Source organism: Oryzias melastigma, linkage group LG21, assembly GCF_002922805.2.
Source record: "Oryzias melastigma strain HK-1 linkage group LG21, ASM292280v2, whole genome shotgun sequence".
NCBI lineage: Eukaryota > Metazoa > Chordata > Actinopteri > Beloniformes > Adrianichthyidae > Oryzias > Oryzias melastigma.
The window spans coordinates 3,361,742-3,386,734 of NC_050532.1; the positions used below are offsets into that span (position 1 = coordinate 3,361,742).

Genomic DNA, 24,993 nt, shown 5'->3' on the forward strand with positions numbered 1-24,993 from the left:
TAATTTTCACATTTCTATTTATTTATTTATCTTTAGTTTTTTTTTCAAAATTTTCTACAATTCAAAAATATTGCACAGTTAAAAAAAGATTTAAAAAACTCACACACACAGGTGGCTGATACCTTCAAACGTTTTGGGATTTTTTGAAAAAATTTGGTGTTGTCTAAGAAGAAAGTTGACTGGTAATTTTATTCTTTAAAATGTCAGTTCTTGGTTTGAATACCACCCTCACATTAAAATAAAATATAATTTTAAAATCCACAAAAACTGCTTTCAAAAAATGAATTCAATATATAATCAAAATGACAGTTTCCACTAAAGATATGTTTGGCAAATGACTAAAACTCTCAGTCATACACAGTTTCTCAGATGACTTCATCCACGAGAAAGAAACTGATGCATCCTTTAGAAGGTTTGGGCATCTTATTCCCACTTTGACAAGATACTTTGCAGAGTCTCACTTTACACGCCGTTGAGACTTGGATGGATTCCTGCAGCTTCTAGAATAAAGAAAAACCTCTGCTGGGTCTCCAACAAGTCCTGTCAGTGTCAGTTCAGTTTGGCACTAATGCGAATCCACTGAAGAGCTTGTCTGGTGTATTGGACAGCATGAGCAATGCTGCTGTGAAGAGTCAGCGGCCCAGATAAAGTATTCAAGTAGTTGAAGAACTCTGAGAAGACAATATTTAAATCATATATATACATATATATATGAAATATGATTTTCTGACATCTCCAAACTATTTTTTTTACCTTTATTTTCCTTGGCAAGATTATCTGCTACCTCCCAGTACTCATAGCTGTACAGGACACTGTTGGTTATATTCAGATGATTTGCTGCCATCTGGTGGATGCGGTGGGGAATGCTTATGAGAAACGGACAGCTGATTGTTCCAGGGATGTCCTGCTTTTGTTGTTTTGTGGTTGGTGTGAGGGAGGATTGGGGTTTCCCAGTGTTTCTGAGAAGGGGAAAGTATATAAAAATGTTAATATTTTTAATTAATCATAACACTCCATCACTACCATGATTATGCACTTACTTAGAGTCGCCCCAAGAGGGTGCTGTTGCAGGCCCTTTGGGAGAAGCCTGTGAAAGCAGCAACACAAAGCTACTGAAACCACACAAGTAGAAGGTCATGAACTACTAAGATCAGATCAGACAAACCTTAAAATAGTTGAGCAGCACTTTGGAATATTTCAGTGCGTGATCCTTCTTTAAACGAAACATCTGCCAATAAAGGAGCGCCAGGCATCTGAAACTGTAACAAAGAAGCAAACATTCAACCAAAAACCCTCTGCTTCTGGTTGAGATGACAGAAGATATCACACACACCACAAAACCGCCAGCTGCTTGTCTTCCTGTCTCGCTCCAGGACCTGAATGGCTCTTCAGCTTCATCGCGTACCTGAAAAATACAGGAAAGTCCGTGTAGCTGCAGTTTGCACATCCACATTATTTCCGTCTATAAATACATTTCTATGTATTTTACCTGATCAGCTCCACTGTTTCAGAGTACATGGTGTACGGAGACTTTGCTTCTAGAGGCCCTTCCTCCATCGCTTTCCCACATTCCATGAAGGACAGCGCCGCATCAATGTAGTTCACAGCTTTTCCTAGCTTATCAACCTGAAGGAAAGCAATGGATGTGTAGAAAAAGTAGAAAAATATTTAAAATTTCATACTGAATGTAATAAGGAATGCCTTAAAATCTATTAGACACAATGGAGAGATTTTTCGAACACATGGTGTTATTTTTCTTTTTTTTCACAAGTGTTTGCAATAATTCTTGACACAAATCATGAAATTGAGCAAAAATGACAAAATATTTGGAGCCATTAGTATCCAAATTTGTTTTTTTTTGTTTTTCCTCAAACTTTAAGCATCCCCTTTTCTCTAATGAGCTTGAAACTCTTAAAAAACACCCAACACTTAAAAATGAAACATTTTAAGATGCTCAGACAAATGTAAAAACCAACCAAGCAAATAAATACCGCAGGAAATTGCATAGTATTGTAGTTTTTGGGGGGAGTTTGAGTGTGTGTGGTCCTGTGATGGACCTGCAGTCTGTACCCTGCATTCACCCAGGTCAGCTGGGTCAGTCTTTAGTGACCTTTGTGAACCTAACCAGGAAAGAGTGAGTGAATAATGGAGGAGTATATTAACCATGGTTTCATCAACAACTGCATGCAATCGGCCTGAAGGCAGAGCAACAAGCCCAGAGTACTCATCTGCTGAAGTTAGTCCCCATTTTTATTGCACCAGTAATGTTAAGTTGGGGTTGTGAGGGGCTGTAGGCGTTTCCTAAACGCTGAATATGACATCACCCGATTTCACTGAGTGAAAATCTAATCAATACGAACATCTTACAACATCTATTTGTGACTCCACTGTGTTCTGATGATGTGAATATTTTATTTAAAAAATTACATTTGAACACATTTTTTTGCAAAAATTGTTCAACCGCAATGCATTGTGGTCTATATTCGCTAATGTAGTTATTTTCGATGCACACTAGTTTTTCACAAAGACCTTTGGGAAATTTCTAGAGCACTTGTTGTTGGAATAGTAGATTCGGACAGCACTACAAATTACGAACGCAGTACATAGTGAGCAGTGAAGGAATTCAGACATAGCCTATGTCCCAGAAAATGACAGTTTTTTAAATTTTATTTTGGCTAAAATCTGCATAATCAAAAGGCCACCGGCAACACTTACAATAAATCAAAGGATGATTAGAGTGTGACTTTAACTTTAACTGCATACCACCTTTGAGAAGTGTCAAATAGTCACAATAACATATTGCATAAATTAAATCACAACAGGGCGTTAACATGGAAGGCCAGTCATCTAAACGCTTCAAAAAATGTAAGAGTTTTCAAAAGTATTTTGATGGAAATCATCAGTCAGAGCAGAGAACTTTTCCATTCACTAAAAAGACAGATTACTCTGAGTTTCAAATTGGATTTTGGGAATCTCTGGTAAACATTGACTTGTTTACCTCAATCCTCTGGAGGGGTAGGAAGAGGTCAACAGGTCAGAGTTTTTTTAGGGCCCTGACAATGACATAATGACTAAAACTTGAGAGTAGACTCTGAAGCTGATGAGCAACCACTGAAGTGAACCGTAATAAAGCCGTAAGAGTGCAGAGTTTCGCACAATCTAGATTCTGTTTTAGTTAAAATAAGTAAAATGAGATTTCTAATAGTTTAAATGTAAAGGATAAGTGCTAATTGGTCAAACCACCCTAAAATAGAGACTCCCAAAATATCGTAGCTAAACTTGGGAGGCTACCTTTACATTCTGTTAGTGCCAAACACTGTAAATCAGGCATAAGCAACTCCAGGCCTCGAGGGCCACACACCTGCATGTTTCCCTACATCACCTGCTCTGGCATGGACACACCTGAACCAGGTAATCAGTCATCAGTAGGGTTTGGATATGTGGAAATCATGGAGATACTGAAGCCCTCGAGGCCTGGAGTTACCGATCCCTGCTGTAAATATTATCCATGTCTGACCAAATGCAATTAACATAATTCCAGCGGATTCTGAAGCCGAGAAAAGCAGCCTTGATAAACAACACTTTACAGCCACAGTAATCATTATAGGTACGATGACCAGTGGGTGAACCCAAAAGAGCTTCAAACTTGCTGTTTTCAGACCAGATTGTTGGTGAGTTTGTGCCGTTTCCCCTTCATAACTAATTTTTGTCATGAAAAAAGCATCAGTATAAAACATCTCTATATTTGACCCTTTATTCATTCATTCATTCATCTTCCAGACCGCTCCTTCCCTTTCGGGGTCGCGGGGGTGCCGGAGCCTATCCCGGCTACTGATGGGCGAAGGCGGGGTACACCCTGGACAGGTCGCCAGCCTGTTGCAGGGCCTCAATCACACAGTCACTCTCACATTCACACCTAGGGGCAATTTAGAGTCACCAATTAACCTATGAAGCATGTTTTTGGACGGTGGGAGGAAGCCGGAGTCCCCGGTGAAAACCCACGCATGCACGGGGAGAACATGCAAACTCCACACAGAAAGGTCCCAGCCGGGAGTCGAACCGGGGCCTTCTCGCTGTGAGGCGAGAGCGCTAACCACTGCGCCACCGTGCAGCCCTATTTGACCCTTTAAATAATTGTATTGTTTCGTACTCTGTAGCTCATAAGACATCTGAATCCGTGTCCTGAATATCTAAATACAAAGCTAAATGAGACATTTTCTGCTGGCTCCTTTAAAAAGCTGGTGTGAAAACCTGATGATGTCAAATCACATTTAATTAAACGAGTATTCTGCATGCTTTAATTACATCATAGCTGTATCTAATGCTTTCCTAATGATCCTAACACATTTTTATGCCTCATTAGAACAGTTTTTCTGTTGGATGAAGCTGCTGCTGCTGGAGAATTCAGAACCTCAATGCCAAACATTAAAATGTCCGGGAAGTACTCAATAAAAGCTGTAGGCGGCTCATGTGAAAACGTCTGCTGGGTGTAAAAGCGTTTGTCGCCAGGCAGCAAAAACAAACTCACCATGGCATCAGCTCGGTGCTTCATCCTTTTAGCCTCGTGTAAGTAGTACTCAGCATGGTGAGGACTGGAAAACACAAAAACGTGTGAGAAAAAGGGGAATAACTGTCTGGAGAGATTATTCTGGGTCGATGTGAGGCAGTTTCAGCTTTTTGAGGGCATACTACTAGCACTCACGTCTCACAGTTTGGCACTTTGGCACCGGCCAGGCCCCAGGATGACTCTGTCGGCGGTTGGAGCTGCTTTGAGACCTTCACACTCTCCACCTCTGACTTGGGCTGTCAAGAACAAAAAGACGGGAAATGAGCTGAAGTGTTTATCAGTGGGCTTGTGATAGTAAGACAGATTTTCAGGTTACCTTTACTACTGGATCTTTACTCTTGTCTCTGCTCTTCTGGGTATGGAACTGATGCTGGTCAGCAGGCTTCGCTTTGGAGGTAGGCTTGTTTGATTCAGGGCTTTGAGGTAGAGGAGACAAAGGAGATAAAGGAGGCGTTGGTCGGTCTTCTTCAGAGTACTCCTCCAAGCATCTGAAAATGTACTCATATAAGGGAATTGGCCATTAGAAAAAAAATTGTTTTTAATATTTTTTGCACACAACATCTTAAACTTTAGTCAAATGCCCCCATATGAGGATTGTGAAACATACGATTGTCATGGATCCGCTAAATAAATTGTTAAAACGTTTAAGTCCCATTAGTCATGATGCACCTTGGTGTGAGATTTGTTCTGAGGGGTATCTGGCTGCAGACAAGATGGCGACTGAAAGTCATTAGCCAGAAAGAAGTCAAAGACCGGAAAATAACAACACCCCTCCCCCGCAAATTTTTATAGAAAAAACTCTTGTTTTTGGTCGAAAAAGACTAATAAAGCCGACAACCCTAACAGATAATTTTTTTTGTTTTTTTTAACTTTGAACCATTACAACCTGAGTTGTTTCTTTTTTGAATTAGTGTGAATTAGCTGATGTGCAGAGAAGAGTAGTTTAGCACTGGTAAGCTACACTTTAAAGTGGCTTTTCACTGGTATGCAATACATTACTAATATAAAGTAATTTTAAATCCGTCCAAAGCTGCTTTTCTCCACGACAGAGCTGATTCACGATGATTGCTTAAAGGGGTTAGCGCAAGCTAACTGCATTCAAACGTAAACACTGGTCTGGAGATAAAGCTCCAATGTAGCTAAAGCTCCAACATAAAAGTTTGAACAGTTTTACAAATCTAAAGACTTTTTTTAATACCTTTAATAAAGTCTTTACCCTCTTTTGACACATTCTAAGCTAATCCTGAATACTAAAAAAGTTTTAACAAAAGTGGCTACAACTCTCAAATCTTGTGGAATATTCACTTTTGGCAAATTATGTTTGACAATTTCCGTTTACGGTTAATGCTTTTCAGCCATCCCCCTGTCTGCCACCAGATCCTCTTGTTTGTTCTGCACATTTGACCCATCCTCTGGGGGAGGGGTGAGCTGCAGACACAGCTGTGCTAGAGAACTATTAGGTGGCTTAACCTCCCAATCTAACCCCTTAATGTTGAGTGTCAAGCAGGGAGGTATTTGGTCTCATTTTTAGAGCCCTTGGTATGACTCGGCCTAGATTTGAACTCACAACCTCCCAGTCTCAGGACAGACACTCTACCACAAGGCCACTGAGCTGGTATATATTGTGAATTATTTGTAAGAATAATGTAAGTCACAAGCGCTTATGACCTGTGGGTGATTATGTTGGTGCTTTTACATCACACTCTAGTCATTAGTAAGATGTAAGTACAGGTCCCTTACTGACTGTGTGGAGTGTGCAAGTGATACACAAGTACCCATTTGACATTTGCAGGATGTCTACACAAACTATGCCCTCATTGTCTAATTTCTAAATATCTAACAGTCAGAGTGCAAGTGGTGCACACTTATCACCAACTAACCTTGAGCAGTGCGCAGGTTTTGGGAGGGGTGTTAAAAAATGAAAATTCCCAATGCATTCTCACTCCCAACTCGTCTTATATGGACGTATAGTTCAGGCCCCCCTCTGCGTTAATTTTTGAGAACTGGTACAAACCGGTACCAATCCAAAGGCTGCTTGGCATTGGGCCTCAGACAGGGAAAACATGCATACGCTAATCAGGGGTCCCCAACCCCTGGGAGTGGTACCCTAACCTGGTACCCTAAACCAGTACTGGATCCATATCCGTTACCGCGTCCAGTACTACGTCCTGAGGGTTTGGGACCTGTGATTTAATAAGAACAGCCAGCATGTCAACAAATGAGAGTTGGGGATGCTTAAAACGTCAAAAAGTGTGGCAGAGGGGGCCCAAACCATATATTAAAATATGATGATTTGGGAGTGAGAATGTGTAGAAAATCCATATGACGCACCTGCGTCTCACTTACTTCACTCTTTTGTACTCTTGTGTGTTTTATGTTTGCTACAACCTGTTGCCTGCAGCACTCCTCAAGGAAAAATGTGAAATTTTTTACTTTTTTGCGGGCCACCTGCGTGCCCCATACAAATTTCCTCGTTAATCACCTTCAGACAGCCCTTATCCACCTGTAACGCTAAGTTAATATGAGGACATGTGACAGGCATTCAAGAACTCTTGACTCTTAAACATTCTTTTGGCATATGGTGTTCACACTGGACTGTCGCTACCCAATGCTTGCGCATGTACCTGCAGTTGGAGGAGGCTTGCACATAGCATAAGGGCAGTTGTAACTTAGGAATTGATTGCATTTTTTGTGAAAAGGCAAAAGGTGTCTCACCCATTTTTCACAGTCTCAGTGATCACGTTTCCAGCAGCAATTGGGGGCAACGCCATCTGCCTTGATCTGTCATTTGTGTCAGGAACGCTCCTCTTGCTTTCTCTGTGTGACACACCATTCTCCAACTATTTAAAAACAAGAAAAACCTTTTCAGAGATCAAGTCAAAATCAGCTCAGATGACTTCAAACGCAGAAACGGTAGAAATCTGATGTCTACCTTGCGTTTCCTTTTGCCGTCCTTCATGGAAGTCTCAGATTCATGTGATTGTTTCCTAACGTCTCCTTGCTTGTTGGCATGTGATGAAAAGGAGGAGGGTTCCTTCGGAGCTGAGTCTGTAGTGCTGTCAGGAATCCTTTTCAGAAGACAGAGGTCAATCTGGACCACTAGATTTCGCAGGCCTCGTTGCGAGGGGTGAGATGCCTTTTCAGACCGCCCAAATGGGACCAGAGTATAGAGTTTTTGCTTCTCTTTGCCCTGGTGGAGCTCATCAGGAACAGCTGTGCTAGACTCTTTACAGGACTTTGTCCTGATGATGTCAGACCTGCCTGGGCCTTGTTGCCCTTTCCTGGTGGGTCTCTTGTGAGAGGTGGAGTCTGCTGGTACTTTGGCAACTGGAGCTTGTGGTTCAGGCTCTGAGTCTGAACTTGAAGAAGAGGAGGACGATGAGGAGGAAGACACTCTGTGGGGACTTGGAGAAGGAGAAGAGACAGATACCACTGGGCCACGATGTAGTTGCTTGCACTCCTCACTTGACCCTCTTCTTTTAGTTCCCTCCCGTAGAGTTGAGATGTCCTGACGGCGGGGTTGCTCTGCGTTTGGTGGTACTCTCTTTTTGGCTTGAGCTGTTTTCCATTCGGGAGGCTGCTCCTTCTTTCTCCTGTTGTCCCCTCTTACTGTTTCCTCTCTCCTGGGTTCTTGTACTTCTTCAACCTCCTCTTCTTCTGAGCTTTGAATCCAGCGGCGTCTCAGTAGCTGCTCCTCTGCCAGCCTTCTTTTTTCCTTTCTCTCCTGTTTCTCCTGGTGTTTTTCTCTGTGTTTCTCCTCCTTGTTTTTGAGTCCTACCCTGTCTTGGATCGGTTGATCCACTTTTCCTGCATTAGCATTGAGCTTTCTCTTGGAAACTTTCTCGTGACTGAAAGGCACAGGGTTGGAGATTGCAGCCTCCCAAGATTTGGATCTAGTAGGCTTTAGACCAAGACCAGTTCTACAATTTGACTCAGTGCTTGAAATACAAGCAAATCTCGAGTTAGACTGGAAGTGACCAGTGTTGCTTGGAGGAAGCTTTGCTACTGTAGGTTGTTGTAAACTCTGTTGGAATGAAGGGCGAGGTTTGAGATTGGGTTTATTAGCCTGGATCTGCTCAAAGCGGGTTGAATTTTTGGCTTTAGGGACATCGGAGACCCTTTCTGAACCTGGATAAGAAGGGTTGGGTTTAGACTTGTGGGTGTGATTCTGGCTTGACGCTACGGCAGCTTTGGACCTGCTTTGAGTCTGCTCTTGGTCCTGCTTAGGGCGTGTCTTGGATCTGTGCTGGGGGGATGGAGGCCGAGGAACGTTATTTTTGCTCTTTGCTGAGGGGGTAGTCAATGGAGAAATCCATGGTCGAATTTTTGGCCTGTGTGGAACACTCGTTACTGTAGGATGTAACTGGTTCTGACTTTGAGGCTCAGAATGTCGACCAGTGTTAGGGGGAGCATGTAGAGTGGGACTCGGGCTTCTTGGAGGATGTCTTTGTGAAGGGCTGGGGCTCCTGCTGGCTCTGGGGCTCCCACATGGGCTGGGACAAACACCTGGGCTAGAGGACGTGCTGTGCCTTGGACTGAGAGTAGGACTTGGACAAGTGCTAGTGAACGGGCTGGGGCTAGGGCAGTAACTATAACCAGGGCTTGGTAGGGGACTGTTGTGACTGTAACTGAACTGTGGACTTGGAATAGGGCTTTGGCTAGGGCTGTAATCTTGATTGCTGTCCCATGACCTGGCTGGGGAAGGGCTGCAGTGGGCGGGAGGAGAGATCAGACGTCTTGGAAAGTTCTGGGATGAATCTTGTTCAGTGCTGGCAGATTTTTTCTGGGGGTTCTGAAGCCATTTATCTAACTGCCACTGGGTAGCAGGTGAACGATTAGCCTTAAAAAAAAACAAAGGATGGGGTAGAAAAAAAAACACAGAATTAATATAATTACAGGGGTTTCGTATCACTTCCAAAACACAGAATTGATTTAATTTGAAAGTTGATGACTTCATTGAGTTTATATCTCAATGGATTATAATTAAGGACCTACTCTAATCATCTTTTGATCTATTTTAAAAACATTTCCAGTGATATTCTAATTTTGATTGCCATTTTTAGCCAAAATCCCAAAAAACGTGTCATTTTCTAGCACATAGCGGAACAGAACGACAATAGCTCATTAGAAATTCAAATCTGAGTTTAGGGTGGGACTGTTGGCGCAAAGCAACCCCCCCCCCCCCTTCCCTCTGTTTACATGCTTTCCTGCTATCTTACAGCCTCTCACAAACTCAATCTAGTATTAGCAGTGTAACAAAAATGCTGAGAAATATTGGAGCTATCCAGTTGTAAAGTTTTGATCCAGATACCACCTCGGATGAGGAAAATTTAGATGTGCATGTCGTCTATAAGTGGTAGAGCAGGGCCATGTATATGATGGGCTCGCTCATCAAATTTTTTACATCCCAAGCGTGATCTTTTTTAAACTGCATTTTTTGCTCCTGATTCACCATGATTTGAAAAAAGAAATACTAAGAAATGCAATTTTAAGCTTAATTTTCTTATTATATGCCCTCCATTGGGGTAGTGGTTTGCACTCTCGCTTTACACCAAGAAAGTCCTGGTTTAAATCTCAGTAAGGACCTTCCTAGGTGGGTTTTCTCCAGGCACATCAGCTTCCTCGCACGGTCCAAAAACATACTTTATAGGCTGATTGTCGACTGACGACCTGTCCCGGGTGTACACCAACTTAGCCTAACAGTAGCCGGGTTAGGCTGCGGTAACCCCGTGAACCCGAATGAGATAAAGCTATTTTAAAAAAACAGATGGATGCATATCTTCCATCATCAAAAAAATACACAATTTTAATCAGAGTGGTCACAAAAAACTGACCAATTAAGTTATCTTTGACAACTAGTACATTGTGTAAATAGCTTCTGAATGTATGCATTATAATGTCATACTGTATGTCAGTATTATGGTATCAGATTATTTAGTGTATTGACATCAATGAAAGTTTCCACATTTTTCTTAAAGAACATCCAGGACAAGAACAGTGAAAGTTAGGTGAGTTGGCATGAACCTGCGAACAAAGAGCCTCTTTAAGTAGAAAACAGAAAACTTTTTGTTTGTGTTTCATAGTTTTAAGTGATTTTAAAAAGTAGATATTCTTCAAATTTTTGCTTGAGAATATTTCATAGTCATTATTTAAATAATAGAAATCCCTTTAAGATGCAATAAAACAGTTGTTGTGAGATAGTTAGAAATAGACAAATATTATTAGGCATCTATCGAGTTGTGTCAAATAACACAGTGTATGTCAGCAAATGTCTTAATAGACCGTGAGAATAAGAGGAAAACTAGGAAAGAAGATGGTTTTACGGGAAAATAGAATAAACAGAGGATACTCACAGCTGGAGAGCAAGCGTCTTTCTGTCTTTAGTTCCTCTTTTTTTGTCTGAGCAGCAGCAGCTAAATTAAAACTATTCCCGAAGTCAAACAGTGGCCCCCTGCCCCACTTCCCCCCATCCCTCACCCTCTTTCCAGAGAAGACACTACATCTCTTGTACTGTCTCTGCTGCCCTCCCACTCCTCTGTCCCTCCCATTTTTCTACCGCTACCTGGAACTCTGAACGTGCTGCTCCCACCACTCCAACCCCCTTCCCTTCCCTGGGAGACACTCACACACAAATGAAAAACACATGGCGCACCCCTTAAATCCCCTCCCTGCTGCTCTATAGGGGCTGAAAGCACAGCATGTTTAGGAATACAGTCGGCTGTGTCACACAGGGCCTTGCATTCATAAAAACGGAGCAGGTTTCCTCCCCACACTCCATACATTGATGGCTTCTAAACCCCCACTTCGCCCCACGCCCCCCCAAAAGCCCATCATATCACTCAGCACCCCAAGTTTACAGTTTTAGAAAAGTTTTTGCCTCACTTCTGGAAACACAATAAGCTATAGATCAAACTACAGTGGCCTTGAAGGCCAAATCTCTCCAACAAATCACTCAATGCAAAAATATATTAACTAATGATCACAGCGTTAATTAAAAAAAAAAAACAATAAATAAAATCACACAAAAAAGGAAGGGTAGGATATCAAAATTCAAGATTTTTCAAGGTACTATTTCCAAATTCATAAATTCAATGCTATTAAGATTTCTTTAAGACTCCGTGGTAACCCTGTGATACATCTCCATTTTAGGCATGGCAGTGGCAGCATTTAGTGCTGATAAACTAGTGAACTTTATGGAACAACTCCAACAGACATCACTTAGCTTCAACTGTGGCCAGATTGTGGGTCCAACTGTATGAGTTTGATGGATGTAGTCAAATGATTTGAAACAAAGCTTTTGCTTTTTCTTCCTTTTTTCAATACTTTTCAGGGAGTGAAAACATTTTTCGTAGAAAGAAATTGCTCATACTTCAGAGTACGGCCTTCCAACAAGATCACCCCTGATTAGCGAGAGTGATTGTCATAGAAATGGTCTGACTCCAGTTCTCAGATACAGTCAATGCTACAAACTCCAGAGTATGTTTTATCTTGGACATTAAAGACCGTTCTCAATGTTTTTCTTGTAATCTCAGCTAAAATTCCTGATGTCCACCTCTTAAGGATGCTTTTTGATTGTCTTTTGATCTAATCTGGTCTTTTAATTATAACTATGCAGTTTTTAGACAAAAGCATGTCATATTCTGGGACACAATTTCAACAACAGTTAAAATAAAAAAATACTCAGAAATGCAGTTTTAAGCTTAACTTTCTTTTTATATGTCCTCCATCATCAGATAAATGCCACAAGAATATGTTAAAAACACCAAAAACACAGTGGGTCTTTAAGGGCATCACCTGTTCCCTTTGCCATGACTCACAGGACAAAGTGTCTTAAGGACTTTGACTCTTGACCACTTGTCATTCTTCTCCACTTTACAATTATTTGTGAGTCCTCCGCCTCCCTTCCAAACATGCTGTCAACTGCCACCCACTGGAAGTATGAAGTCTCGCTTCGAGATAAGGAAGGAGACACACATGACAGAACAGAAGGCTGTCGCCTCAGTACCTGGTTCTTGTTGTTGCACGGTGGCTGTGTGTTGACAGGCGATGGAGGATCAGGAGGAACTTCTGGGCTGGAGTTTGGGCTGCGGGAATAAATGCTGCTGCTGTCCGATTCGGCGCTGGAGTCCGAACCCGAAGAGTCGGAGCTGGTATGTCTCACCCTTCTGCCATGTGTGTGCGCTCTACCAGCCCAGCCAACAACCATACAAACATCAGGCAGAGGTCAGCAACGACACATGGCCGAGTTCAGCTGTCTTAGTCAAGCTGACAAAACTTTTTTTTTTTTTAAGTGCTAAGCTTATTAAGTAAAGATGAGAGTACCTGCGTCTGTCCCAGGATGCGGACACATGAATGGCCTTCAGAGACACAAAAAGAGAATCTTATCACCCCAGCTCACATCAAAACCTCTGCTCAAACACATTACAGGTTAACCTTACCCTCTGAGTGTCATCATCATCATCTTCATCACTGCTTAGCTTCAAGTCATCAGCAAGCATCCTAAACAGAAACAAAAACTTTAACACCAGTATGATTTTTAGCTTTGAAATACAAAACTTTATTGTTTAAGTCTTTGTCTAAATGATCCTGATTTATTTTAACTTTTTACACTTGATATACAGCTTTTCTATGATGATATCAACATGATAAATATGGCAATTTTCACTTTCACATTTTATATTTACTGTTTTACATGAATTTGACTAGAAATTAGACAAAATACACTTGGTAATAACCTGAGAGTAAAATTTTTAAATCAAGAGTTTCAAACTCAAATCGCACAAGGGGGTCGAAACCCAAAACACACAGCAGGTCGTGGGCCAAACAAGATCAACATCTATTGAACACATGAAAAATAAAATTGTTAAAACTTTTAAATTTAACTTTTTAAACATAAATATGAAGAAAAACATACAGGAATATTATTCTAGAATAAATCAACCTAAACCTCAAATAACTTTCAATGTTTTGCTCTCCATAAAATATTTATTCTGTCAAAATTGGGGTGTTACAAAATAACATAGGGCCATTAATAATAATAATAATAATAATAACATAGAATGATATGGCCCCCGGGCCTTGACTTATGTTCCAAATATTTAAGATAATTCTTATTTTAATTGCCAACTGTAATATGCACAAATCCAGGGATCTCATTCTAGCAAATAAACATTTCATTCTCCATTTCATTTAAGCGTAGTGTTTTATTGTACGGTCTCCGTGTGGTTATATGCTGTTAAGTTAAAATATTTCTTTGTTTAGAAAAAAAATAATACTTTTTTTAATAACCCAGCTGTTCACTGGAGAAGCTTTAACCATGTTTTTCTTTATCGATTAAAAAATAAAAAGAAATGTGATCTCTTAACCTTAGATAATCATTAGTATCATATTTGATACAAAAATTTCTGAGACCCTTATTTAATTAACATCATCCAAACTTTCCTTAAAAATCAATTTTCTTTCACTTGGTTGGTGTTTTCTCCCTGCAGTTCATCATCATTCCACTAGGGGCAGTAGAAAGGCTTTTCCTGCTTGTTTCGAAATGGCTGCTTCCCTGAAATCTCAAAAACCCTTTTGGCGGGAAAAGGCTTAGCTAATTTCCAAAATGGTGACAATAAATTATCTATTGCTATTTACTTTCTAAATGACTACGTGTCCGCGACCCCGAAAGGGAAGAAGCGGTCAAGAAAATGGATGGATGGATGGATGACTACGTGTTGTATTGAAAGAAGGCAAAATTTCTCAATCATTATAATAAAGTTACGCAATATTGAAAATGTGTGGATCAAATTTGAATCAACGGATAAATGAGGTACTTTTTCCTGAACACAAACATTAGTATTTTTATATCTTAAACTGTTGTTGTGAGCAAAACCTTACCAAATCAACCAAATTTTTAAAAATTGATCCTATCAATATTGCAATAAAAATGATATTGCAAAAGTTTTTGTGGATTTTATTAGAGTTTAAAAGACTTTTTTTGTTTTTTAAATAATTGGCAGTACTGTAACTATAACTATCTACAACTAGTATTCTAAATACTTTGTTAGTACATGCATTCCATATAGTTGGTAGTATTGTGCAACCCAGGCGTATAATGTGGTGGTTATTGTAAAAATGAGTATGAAGAATTTGTTGTGGAGCAATATCCCAGATTCAGACGTTTTTACTAGATCAAAGCTGCCCATGTATTAAAAAACAACCTGATTTGAACAGTTTCAATTGTTTTCCATTGAGTATTGACAACATAACTGTTTTACAATCATTTGTTCAAATTTAAACTGAAAATTTAAAGACAGATTTTTTTTCTCCACATCGTTCTAGTTTCCCAATAATACATTTTTGAATAAAATGTTCACTTTGAATTTAACAAGATGTGGCAAATTCTTCTTTTTCTTTAATTCAATTAGTTTTACAGCTGATGCTAAAATGAGCCCACAAATGAGTTTGTAGAAAACCTGCATGTCGTCAGAATTCCTCTGGGAAATGTGAGGCGTGCTCTCGGTGCACACTAACACGTGTTTCTCATTAAAGGAGGATATAAAATGTTCAAAAACAGGAGCACATCGCTCTTCACTGACAGCTTGGAGGAATGTTGAGTGACCTTTGACCTGACCTACAGCTAGAACAGTGCTGGCAGGCTACATGCTCACGTCTACCATTCCAGTCTTGTTTTGTTCAGATGATACATATGCGTGGTTTTGCAAAGGTGAACAAATCAGTTAATCGTCTGAAACAATTTCCTGCTTCTGCTCAGTTCAATCTTCCCGGCTGGACTGTTTTTCCTTGGGGACAAACTTACGATTTTTGAGGCGCCACATGGGGATGACGGGTCATTCGGAGCTGAACGTCACTCCCTGACAAACATGACAAAGCAGTTTCAGAGAACCATCGAGTATCACTTGTGTCAAATGTCCAAACCGTTGAGACTAAATACATACTCTGCCTTTGCTGTGTGGAGGAGTGTTTTGCATCCTGGTAAAAAAAGAAAAACATTTACATTTAGACACACAAGACATTCTAAATCTTTCAATACTTTTGCACCATTTGCAATACTTTTCTACTGCATTTAAAACTGTTTTTCTGTCTTGTGTAAACTGAGACTTTGCTAAAAAAAAAATAAAAAAAGTAAAAATCTTTTTCCGCCACGGTTACACGTCTGCAAGGTACTATAAAATAGTGTTTTTTTGCAAGTTAGAATATGAAAATCCACATGCAAACACGTATTGTGGCTTTTCTGAAAAATAACAGAAGGCTAAAGAAATTTTAGACTTTTCCTGGCTTTTTTTGTTTGTTTTCCTCTAACAAAGTAACAAATCCTGTGGAGTCCCGCAAGAGTCCATTTTAGAACCTTTCTTGCTTAACTTATTTAATCAGCTCCGTGGCTGTTATCTGCGGGGTTTAGTCCCCATCTCTGTGTGACTCTGGGCTAGATGGCGAATGTGTGTTGGTTATAAAATTGTTGTGGAATGAAACATTTTCTTGATTAAAATTAGTCTAGGGTAGGGGTCTGCAACCTGTGGCTCTTTGACCCCTCCATTGTGGCTCTTTGGCTTTAAGAAAATTGCTAACAATTTTAATAAATATTAATTTAGTTAGTCAAGATTAGCACATTCTAATATATGCTGTAGTAATATATGCTAGTTGTTGTCATAATGAAAGAAAATGTCACGTTTGACTTGGTTTTCTTGAATTCTAATTCGAAATCTGTTGAATCAGGTATTTGACACAGAGTGTATTTTATTTTGAAAGGAACTTGTATTTGCTGCTGTCAAAAGTAAAGATGTTGAAGTTGTTATTTATAAAGAAATATCACACTTTTTAAAATTCAGTTATTGTAAATATTTAAAAGCTACATTTTCTAAAGGAATAGCTAAATGGCCACATAAAAAATAAAGTGTATTTTATAAAAGTAGGATTTGGTGGGTTCTGGTCTGTCAGAAACTGGACGAAATGACTCTTTTGGTGTTAAAGGTTGCAGACCTCTGGTCTTGGGTGAACTCAGTTTAAAAAAACCTTTTCAAATAAAGCTAGATGTTAGTATTCCATTTGGGTTTTTCACCAAAAGTGGTCTTAAGTTGTTGAAGTTGGAACACAGAAATCCATTTCAAACCACATTTTCTGACCCACGTATTAGTCATAAAATGCTCTTTTAGTCTTCATTTAGTTCTTTACCTCAAAATAAAGAAAAATAATTGTGTGGTTCAGGGGGCTGCAACCCCTAAGTCACATGTGACTTTCTTAGCCTCCATCATAGAATAGATAGAAGGGGTGAAGGGCCCAATTTTTTTTAAATTTGGAGTTTTATCAAAGATTAACTGAAAATGAATATTTTTCTATATTCCACTTACGTAAAGAAGTGTACGTTTTGTGCATTGTTGCATTGAAGGATCTGAGCCCTCAGAACAGGTTGTGTCCAGTTTGGAGTGAAGCAAATGGATCCAAAAACACTGGAGTCACTGACATAATGTTACCTTTGGTTTCTTTGCATTCAATAATCTTAAAAAAAGACAGTTTTCCCATTTAGAATTGATGCTCTTATCAAAGTCGTAAATATACCTTGGAGTTGTAAAGGATTTGCTGGCCTTGGTCACCTCCAAAGGGTCGCTGGGACGGCCAGGACTGAGTCATATCCTGTGAAGCCGAAATGGGAGGTGAGGGGTTAAAGGTAAATGGAAATATGTCACAGTGATGAATGAGTCTGCACACGGAGAAAGTAGACGTCGTAAAGGTGTCGTCAGAACATTCCTGGTTTCTTTTTCCTTTATGACACCCTCCCTCCCTCCTGCATTTATGCACATATATCGTAAATATGTTTAATAAAAACTAAGTCTTGTTAACTTCTGTTTTAAATATATTCCTCCCTACCATGGGGAGTGCATCAGGGGTAAATCATCTTAAGCGTCTTTATTGCATCTTACGGATGTGAGTAAATGCTGAAAGTGGTTTGTAACCAGTAAGTGGGCTAATTTTGAACTCAACAGGTGCATGTCACAGCAGCATGTTTCCTGTTTATGTGGGCAAATCCCTCTGTCATCTGAAGACACTGCAGTGTGAGTGTGCGCAGTCATGAAACATTCAAATAATGCAGCTGGGAGGAGCCACTTTGAAGTTTTTTGATCAGTCAGTTTTCAGCCAATGGAGTCCTCTCAACTTTTCTGAGCGCTGATGAAAAACGGAACAAGAACCTTCAACTACCACCATACAGAGAAGCAAAAAAAGTCAAATTTTATGAATGAAAAAACATTTAAAAAGAAGTTAGCTAAAGGGTTTGCAAAATAAAAGGTTTTGATGGTCTACATCTTTACCTTCTTGACTGCTTTTTGTGGTTCGGTTATACCGCCTAAATAGGTAACTCTTAAAGTTTAACACCAACAAAAACTTTTTTTTACATTTCATTTGTTTAGATGCTTATTTATGAAACACGATAGGCCAGTTTACAAACAATCTCTTTTTAATTCCGACTTTAAATCTTGTAAATTAACAAGAAAAAAGTAATAATCTCTAATTACAAAAAAATTAAGTTGAATATTTATGACTTAAAAAGTCACAGGCTAAATGTATTACTTTTTTTCTCATTAATGTACATGTTTGAAAGTCGGAAATGTATGAGAAAAAAAACTTGAAATATTGCTTTTTTTTCGGTGGGCCTAATACTCCATCTTAATGATGATCATCTCATAAATTTATGAGAAAGAATTCTTAAATTTACAATAAGAAAAAAATTTACACATTTACAAGAAAAAAGTCAAATTTATTAGTAAAAAAGTAATACATTTACAAGATTTAATGTAGCAAATTTATGAGTAAAAAGTAATAAATTTAAAAGATTAAAAGTTGTAAATTTATGAGAAAAAAACTCATACATTTACTAAATTAAATGTAGTTAATTTAAGAGAAAAAGTAAAAAATCTATGAGGAAAAAGTAACAAATTTACAAGATTAAAAGTCGTAAATTTTCAAGAAAAAAGTCTAAAATTTACAAGATTAAAAGTTCGAAATTTGAGAGAAAAAACTTGTTAATTTACCAAAAAAGTTAGAAATTTACAAAATTTAAAGTAATAAATTTACTAGATTTAAATTTTTAAATTTATGAGAAAAAAAACCCGTGATATTACTTTGTTTTTTTGTTTTTGTGGCCCTAATATCGTGATGAATGATAAAGAACAAGGATTATGTAAAGCACCTGGGCATCAACTAACAAACATCATTTAAGAAAATGCAATTGCTCAATTTATTCTATTCATTTGTTATAATTTAGTAATTAACATGTTAAAGCTCTAACAACTGAACTGGAAAGCTCCAACATTTCACACTATTTTTTTGCACTGCTTACGTTTGGTTGTGAGGGGCTGTAAGCTAGTGGGAGCGAGTGTAAACAGAGGGATGATGGGAAAGAGGGTTGGGGTTGCTACATGTCAACAGTCCCACCCACCACTCAGAGGTGACTTTCTAATAAACTACTGCTGTTCTGCAGAAACTATGTTTATGTAGATTTGTTTTTACTTTGGCTAAAAACAGCATAATCATAATTAAAAACCACTGGGAGTGAATTAAAAATAGATCAAAAGAGGATCTAAGTGGGATTTTATTATTGGTAAAAGACAGAAGAATCAACTTTGTTTCCACAGTCAGAAAATAACTTTTGTTAGTGTTCAAAGACATGAGAATCAAACATTTTTCCAAATTGCAAACGATCTGAAAAGAATTGTTTCAAAATCGACCCAAACATAATCACAATAGCAAACGTCGCCTCCTATTCTCGTCCCCACCTCGCTATTCCCACCAACAACACCGTGCCCTGGGGAAGGTGTTGTTTCCTCATGCCGCTCATCCTTCCACTTCATTATAAGGTCTTCCTCAGTCACCAAGGACACAACGCCTCACCCTCTTCCTCCTCCAACAACAACAACTTCTCCCAGGTGGAGCAGCATGTGTTGCTATCTTCCTCTTGCTCTGCCTCTCTGTTACCTTTGCTCCAGCTGTCCATCCCTCACTGAACCAGAACATGGTTTTATAGATCTGAACACTGAGAGGGACTAATTTCTAGGCTTTAAATCAGCTCATTCTGGATTATAAATTACCTTTAAATGATGAAAGTGTTTCTTTTTAATTCAAAATAACCTGAAACCACAGTGGAAAAGCCCTAATACTTCTACGAGATAAATGATGGATAAGTAACAAATGGATGCAGCAGGATTATTAGAATCTCCAGAACATGAAATTTCAGAAATTTGTTTAATTAAAAAAGCAAAAAAATTAAAAAAGATGATGTTACATAAAAATGCTGCTGCACTCAAGTGTGGAAGGGGTTTGGAAAAGGTTTGAACATCCTAAAGAACCTCTAATATAGTGTTTTTCCACAAGTGTGAAAGGTGTGCTAGGTGGGAAATTATTCGGTTTCTCCCCTCTTGGTGTTCATCCAAACAGGACCAGGTTTCACCCATTGACTGTATATGAGAACTGGACTGAGTGGGTGTGACATCACCCATAGAAAATAGTTTACTTCCAGCTCCAACTAAATGAAGTCAATTCAGTCGCCAATATGTGGAGCCAGATCACGTTAGTAAGCAGTGAGTGGTTTGAGTCGGTCTGAGTCAATGTTTCTATGACAACCACTTTCTCTGGTCAGTTTATAACTTTAATGACTTGCAATAAAGAAATAAAAACATGAAAAATGTAAAACTATCAGGAGCAAGAATGGGTACTCTGACAAATAGAGTGACTGAGTAATAGCTGTGTATTTCTCAATAAAAGTGGTACATCCTGTTTGGAACGTGAGAGGGGGAGGGGTCACTCAATTCAGTTCTCTATATACAGTCAATGGTTTCACACTGAGTAGCTATTTAAAAGATTATTAAAAAGCTTTTTATTTGTGTTTATTATATTCTACTTTGATGAAAATAATTGTTCATTGTTACAACAAACTATGGTCAGTTTTTAAAAACTGTTTGAGTTGGTAGTTTAACTTTGCTTATTTGTATTTTAGCTCAAAATAGGTTGAAAAACCCAATTCTAAATTACCGTCTATTAAACCTTTGGAAATCTGTCTCGGCACTTCTTCCCATTGTCAAGCACAGTGGTGGAAGGGTGATTATATGGGCTTGTCTTTTGCAACCATGAGAAATATGAAGCTTGAAACATGATATTTTCTGCATATCAGAGTATTTATTAAGTTTCCTCTAATCTTCACTTAATGGGACAATAATTCAAAACAGATAAAAGACATCAGAATAGGAATGTCTTAAAGTTATAACTATTAAATGTTGAAAAAAAGAGTTTAAAGTCCTTCACAAGAAAGAATGTCATAAAGAAAAGTTGTTGCTCCAAAAAATGATTTAAAATCATTGCTGTAAAGGGCTTTTCCACAAACTACTGCAGACAGGAAATAAAATATTACAAAACTCAATGATCAATATAGAGAGGTTGGCAGATCAAAAATTGATATTGTTCAGGGTATCCCCCAGATAAATGATTTTATGAAAAGCAAACTCAAAAGATAAATGTCTGCCAAAACTATGCAACCAGTTAATGCAACAAGTGTTGTGCACAAACATGCAGAAAGTACGCCTTAACGTTGGGGTATTTCAGTAAACAAAGAACATTTTTCTCTGCACAAATTTGTTAAAACTGCAAATCTTACCTCAAAAATGTCTTTGGCACAGCTGTTGTGATGGCCTCTTGTTACCTGTTAATCCAAAGCAAGGAGACATCGTAAAACCGAAGCACGTTATGACTAAGAAGGAGTTTTGTGGTACAACCGTACTGTTCTCACACTCATGCAAATTTCCCATACAGCACAAATATCGCACAAAGTGGACAATGGAGCCAATTCCTTCACACTTTCTTAAAAAAAATAATTCTCATACATAAGAATTCCATCACAGAAACACACTTCAAAAGTTATGAAAACAAAAATCACCTTTTGCATTCTGCTTCCCGCCTTTTTTATCTGCTGCATTCACATCTCAGTACCACACTTTAGTGTAACTTACTGTGTCTCCCCCTCAACACACACAAAGACACACATGCAAAACAACGGTGAGCCTGAGAGGGCTGTGAGGCTCGTTCATGACTCATATCTCAGAAAATCAAAGCTGCAGATGATCAGCCCGGATGCTACCTCTGGTGCATGCAGCTTTTGGTTTCCATCCAACCCTTTTGAATAATTCAGCGCACAACTTGTGTTTAATACAAAACGTTCTTGTTGTAGACATGCTGGGAAAGAAAACTGTGTAAATCGCAATTTTTTTAAAGGAGGAGAGCAAAATATTTGTGTATTTTGACAAATTTTATCTAAACACCGAGTTGAAAATTTGTAGTTGATTAAATTCTAAGTCTTGAATGAGTTTGAACTATCAGATTCTTCTATAACTTTCAATTTAGGAAGCAGGATTTTAATTTTATTTTTGTGATTTGCTGCAAAACCAGTAAAAATTTGCAAATCATCCATTTCTCTTTGTGCTTGTGTGGAAAATCGTGTGCTTGCCTCAACTTTGAGTGTGGAAAGTGAAAGTCTATTATTCATTTGTGTCTGTTATCAAGTGCAATGTGTTTCCAACCCACAAGCACGCAGGCTACAACTGTGGTGCAATACCCAAATGAGTGAAAGCCCTTGGGGTCAAACAAACCACAACCCATCATAACACCTGCAGAAAAGCCACAGGAGCGACCTTATGACTAGAACCAGCTGTTGCATTCTTAAAGTAACTATGAAGTTATGCTCAGTTTTTGATTTATACATTTTCATGACATTTTTTTAAAAGAATTGCGCACAGAATATGGAGCTCACTCACTGAACTGACTAAAAAATGTTCATTAAAATCACTTTTTTGCTTACAAAACTGTACTGAATCTCAATTTTAAAAAAGTTAGAATCTAGAACTCTCCACGTGATTATGTCGAAATGTTTAAATCCATGAGTCCTCTCACCTGAGAATGTGCGCATCGAAGCAGAAAGCCGACAATGGAAGGTTCCCCTTTGCCACCGAGGACGGTAGGCATGGTTCCTGGATGGTCAGTGTTCTCCGGTGTCCATGCCAGTGAAGCTGGAGTCAGCCCGGATGTGCGGCTCTCCCTCCGTCACGCACGGACGCAGCGGGGCTTGTAGGCGGGCCGCCAGCGTCAGAGATGACACGAGCGTTAACGCACGGGGGATCACGACTCACAGAGATATGAACAAATGGTAGATATGACAGGTTTGCGGTCCTCTTGATTGTAAACCCAGAGCTCCCTGGCTGAGTGGAGAGATGGGGGCAAATATCATCCTCTGCGCAGCTCTTCTTCCACAAATAGACTCTGATCAAAGCATCAGGACGCACGCTCGTCTGGATGCTGGGAAACTGGGAATGAAGGGATGCTAATGCTTTAAGGCCAGCCTCCACCTTCTCACTCTTAGTTACAGACCCATGGTGACAGGACCAAAAGGCACAACTGCATCCCCTGATGCCTGTTTAGACTATAACCTCAGGAGTCAGAACGCACACACTCGAAGTGACTGAGCTGCCTCCTCTGCTCCTGATTCCAGATCTAGGAAAATATAAAAACCACCATAAGATTATTTTTATATCACTTTTATATAGTCTGCATTCCAAAAGTAAACAAATATTTCACAATCATGCACTGTCTCTTCTTTTACCAGCTATGATCTAAATTTGGAAGTTATTGGAGGAAAAACTGAAGGTCTCCGGCTCCCTCCTGCCAAGTTGGCTCAGTGTTAAAATGTGTTTTGAGGTGTCTGAAAATCAGTATGCAGAAAACAGTGTCTGAAAGCAGATAAGTGCACTCAGAGGGCTCCACTTTGTGGACAGTGAGAGAAAGGCTTCTCAGGAAAGGAAATGTTACATTTCCACACACACTGATGGTGTTACATTGGGTAACAAGAAAATGTTTTCTGGGGGAAAAGTTGATTTGCTGTTGAGACTTTGGATTCTGGATTCCCAGCAGGAAATATAGTTATATTATATTATATTATATTATATTATATTATATTATATTATATTATATTATATTATGTTATATTATATTATATTATATTATATTATATTATATTATATTATATTATATTATATTATATTATATTATATTATATTATATCATATTATTGTTCATATACTGTATTGTTTATTTCAAGCAATCACGAAAAAAAATAATTCATGTGAAATACAATTAATCAACAGAAGTTTGCATCCATAAAGACACGTCAAACAAAGGATAACTGGACATTAAGAAATAGATAGCCTGAGAGGGAGTGGGAGGAAGGGAATTTATATAATCCCACTCCGGCTTGACTTCACCATTTTATTTACGAGTATTATCATTATCCAGTTTGTAACTTAAGATCAGATATTTATATATTTCCAACAAAGATTCAGGTTATTAAGAATAATCAAGTAACAATAAGTCACATGGATATGTAGCATATAACACTATTCCACCCTTTGTCATTGCATATATACTGTATAATCAAATCTGATCTTATATAAAAGCTTGTATATAATTTATGCAATCTATAATTTATTGGAATAAATAGATTAAAAAAAAGATTCATGAGATTTGCATCACTTTGATGAGCCTCTTCCAACTCTAGGTGGCAGTCATGCGCTAGTAAACATTAAAGACAAAAAAGAAGAAGCCCCTCCCTGCTTGTCCAGTGTGAACACCATGCACCCTCAAGTACTTGTGCTTAGTGCGCCTGTTTATAGCATGTGTTTATACCTTTATTAGTCTTTTTAAACATTTTATCTTATTATAAAATTTGCTTGAATACCTTATATTTATATTTTTGTGGCAATGCTTGACACTCGTCTTTTTAACGACAACTCCAGCTTCTTTTTACAGATATATTTTTGATTGTTTTACACAATTCCACATCAGATTTAAAACTGTCCAAAACTCTACATATACATCTACATCTGCTATACTTTTATCTATACAAGCGATACATTTAGTCATTTTACAACAAAAGTCACACAAAAATGGCATCAAATAGTTATATATTTATAACAAAAGGTCAAACATCTTGTGACAAAAAATGATATAAATCTAAAAAGCAGAAAAAGCTCCATACATACAAAGTTCCAAGGATCGGTTCCACTCCAGGGGGAAATATGTGTGAGTCATAACTTGAAATGTTTGTTTCAAACCAAAACCTACATTTTATATGAAGTCAATGCTGACGGGAAGTTGGTTTGATTTATTGACTGATTAATTTATTGATTGATTGGTTTGTTGATTGATTGACTCACTGACTGAGTGCTTGGTTGGTTGGTTGGTTGATTGATTGATTAATTGGTTGATTGATTGATTAATTGATTATTTTGGTTGGTTGCTTGTTTGCATATTCAGCCAAAAAACAAAGATATAAATAAATAAAAATATAATTCATAGATGTGTGAAACTTATCTGAAATACAAATTCATAGATTG

General features: G+C 38.5%; 1 protein-coding gene across 3 annotated transcripts; it reads right to left on the reverse strand.

Moving 5' to 3' along the window:
* On the reverse strand, nucleotides 1-23,087 carry aff3 (AF4/FMR2 family, member 3). Of its 3 annotated transcripts, XM_024286184.2 has the most exons (19): nucleotides 22,499-23,087; nucleotides 21,210-21,254; nucleotides 17,126-17,200; nucleotides 15,508-15,541; nucleotides 15,369-15,423; nucleotides 13,006-13,066; nucleotides 12,890-12,924; nucleotides 12,573-12,750; nucleotides 7,500-9,407; nucleotides 7,283-7,407; nucleotides 4,884-5,055; nucleotides 4,703-4,803; nucleotides 4,529-4,592; nucleotides 1,490-1,626; nucleotides 1,334-1,405; nucleotides 1,166-1,259; nucleotides 1,041-1,087; nucleotides 754-959; nucleotides 1-671 (listed from the first exon to the last, which is right to left on the reverse strand). In XM_024286184.2, the coding sequence occupies exons 1-19, from the start codon at nucleotides 22,568-22,570 to the stop codon at nucleotides 550-552; spliced, it is 3,603 nt and encodes a 1,200-aa protein (XP_024141952.1). In that variant the 5' UTR covers nucleotides 22,571-23,087; the 3' UTR covers nucleotides 1-549. The 3 variants fall into 3 exon arrangements, with proteins under 3 accessions (XP_024141952.1, XP_036065631.1, XP_036065630.1); XM_036209738.1 differs by having other exon boundaries at nucleotides 4,884-4,983; nucleotides 15,369-15,541; XM_036209737.1 differs by having other exon boundaries at nucleotides 15,369-15,541.
* Nucleotides 23,088-24,993: the final 1,906 nt, after the last annotated feature.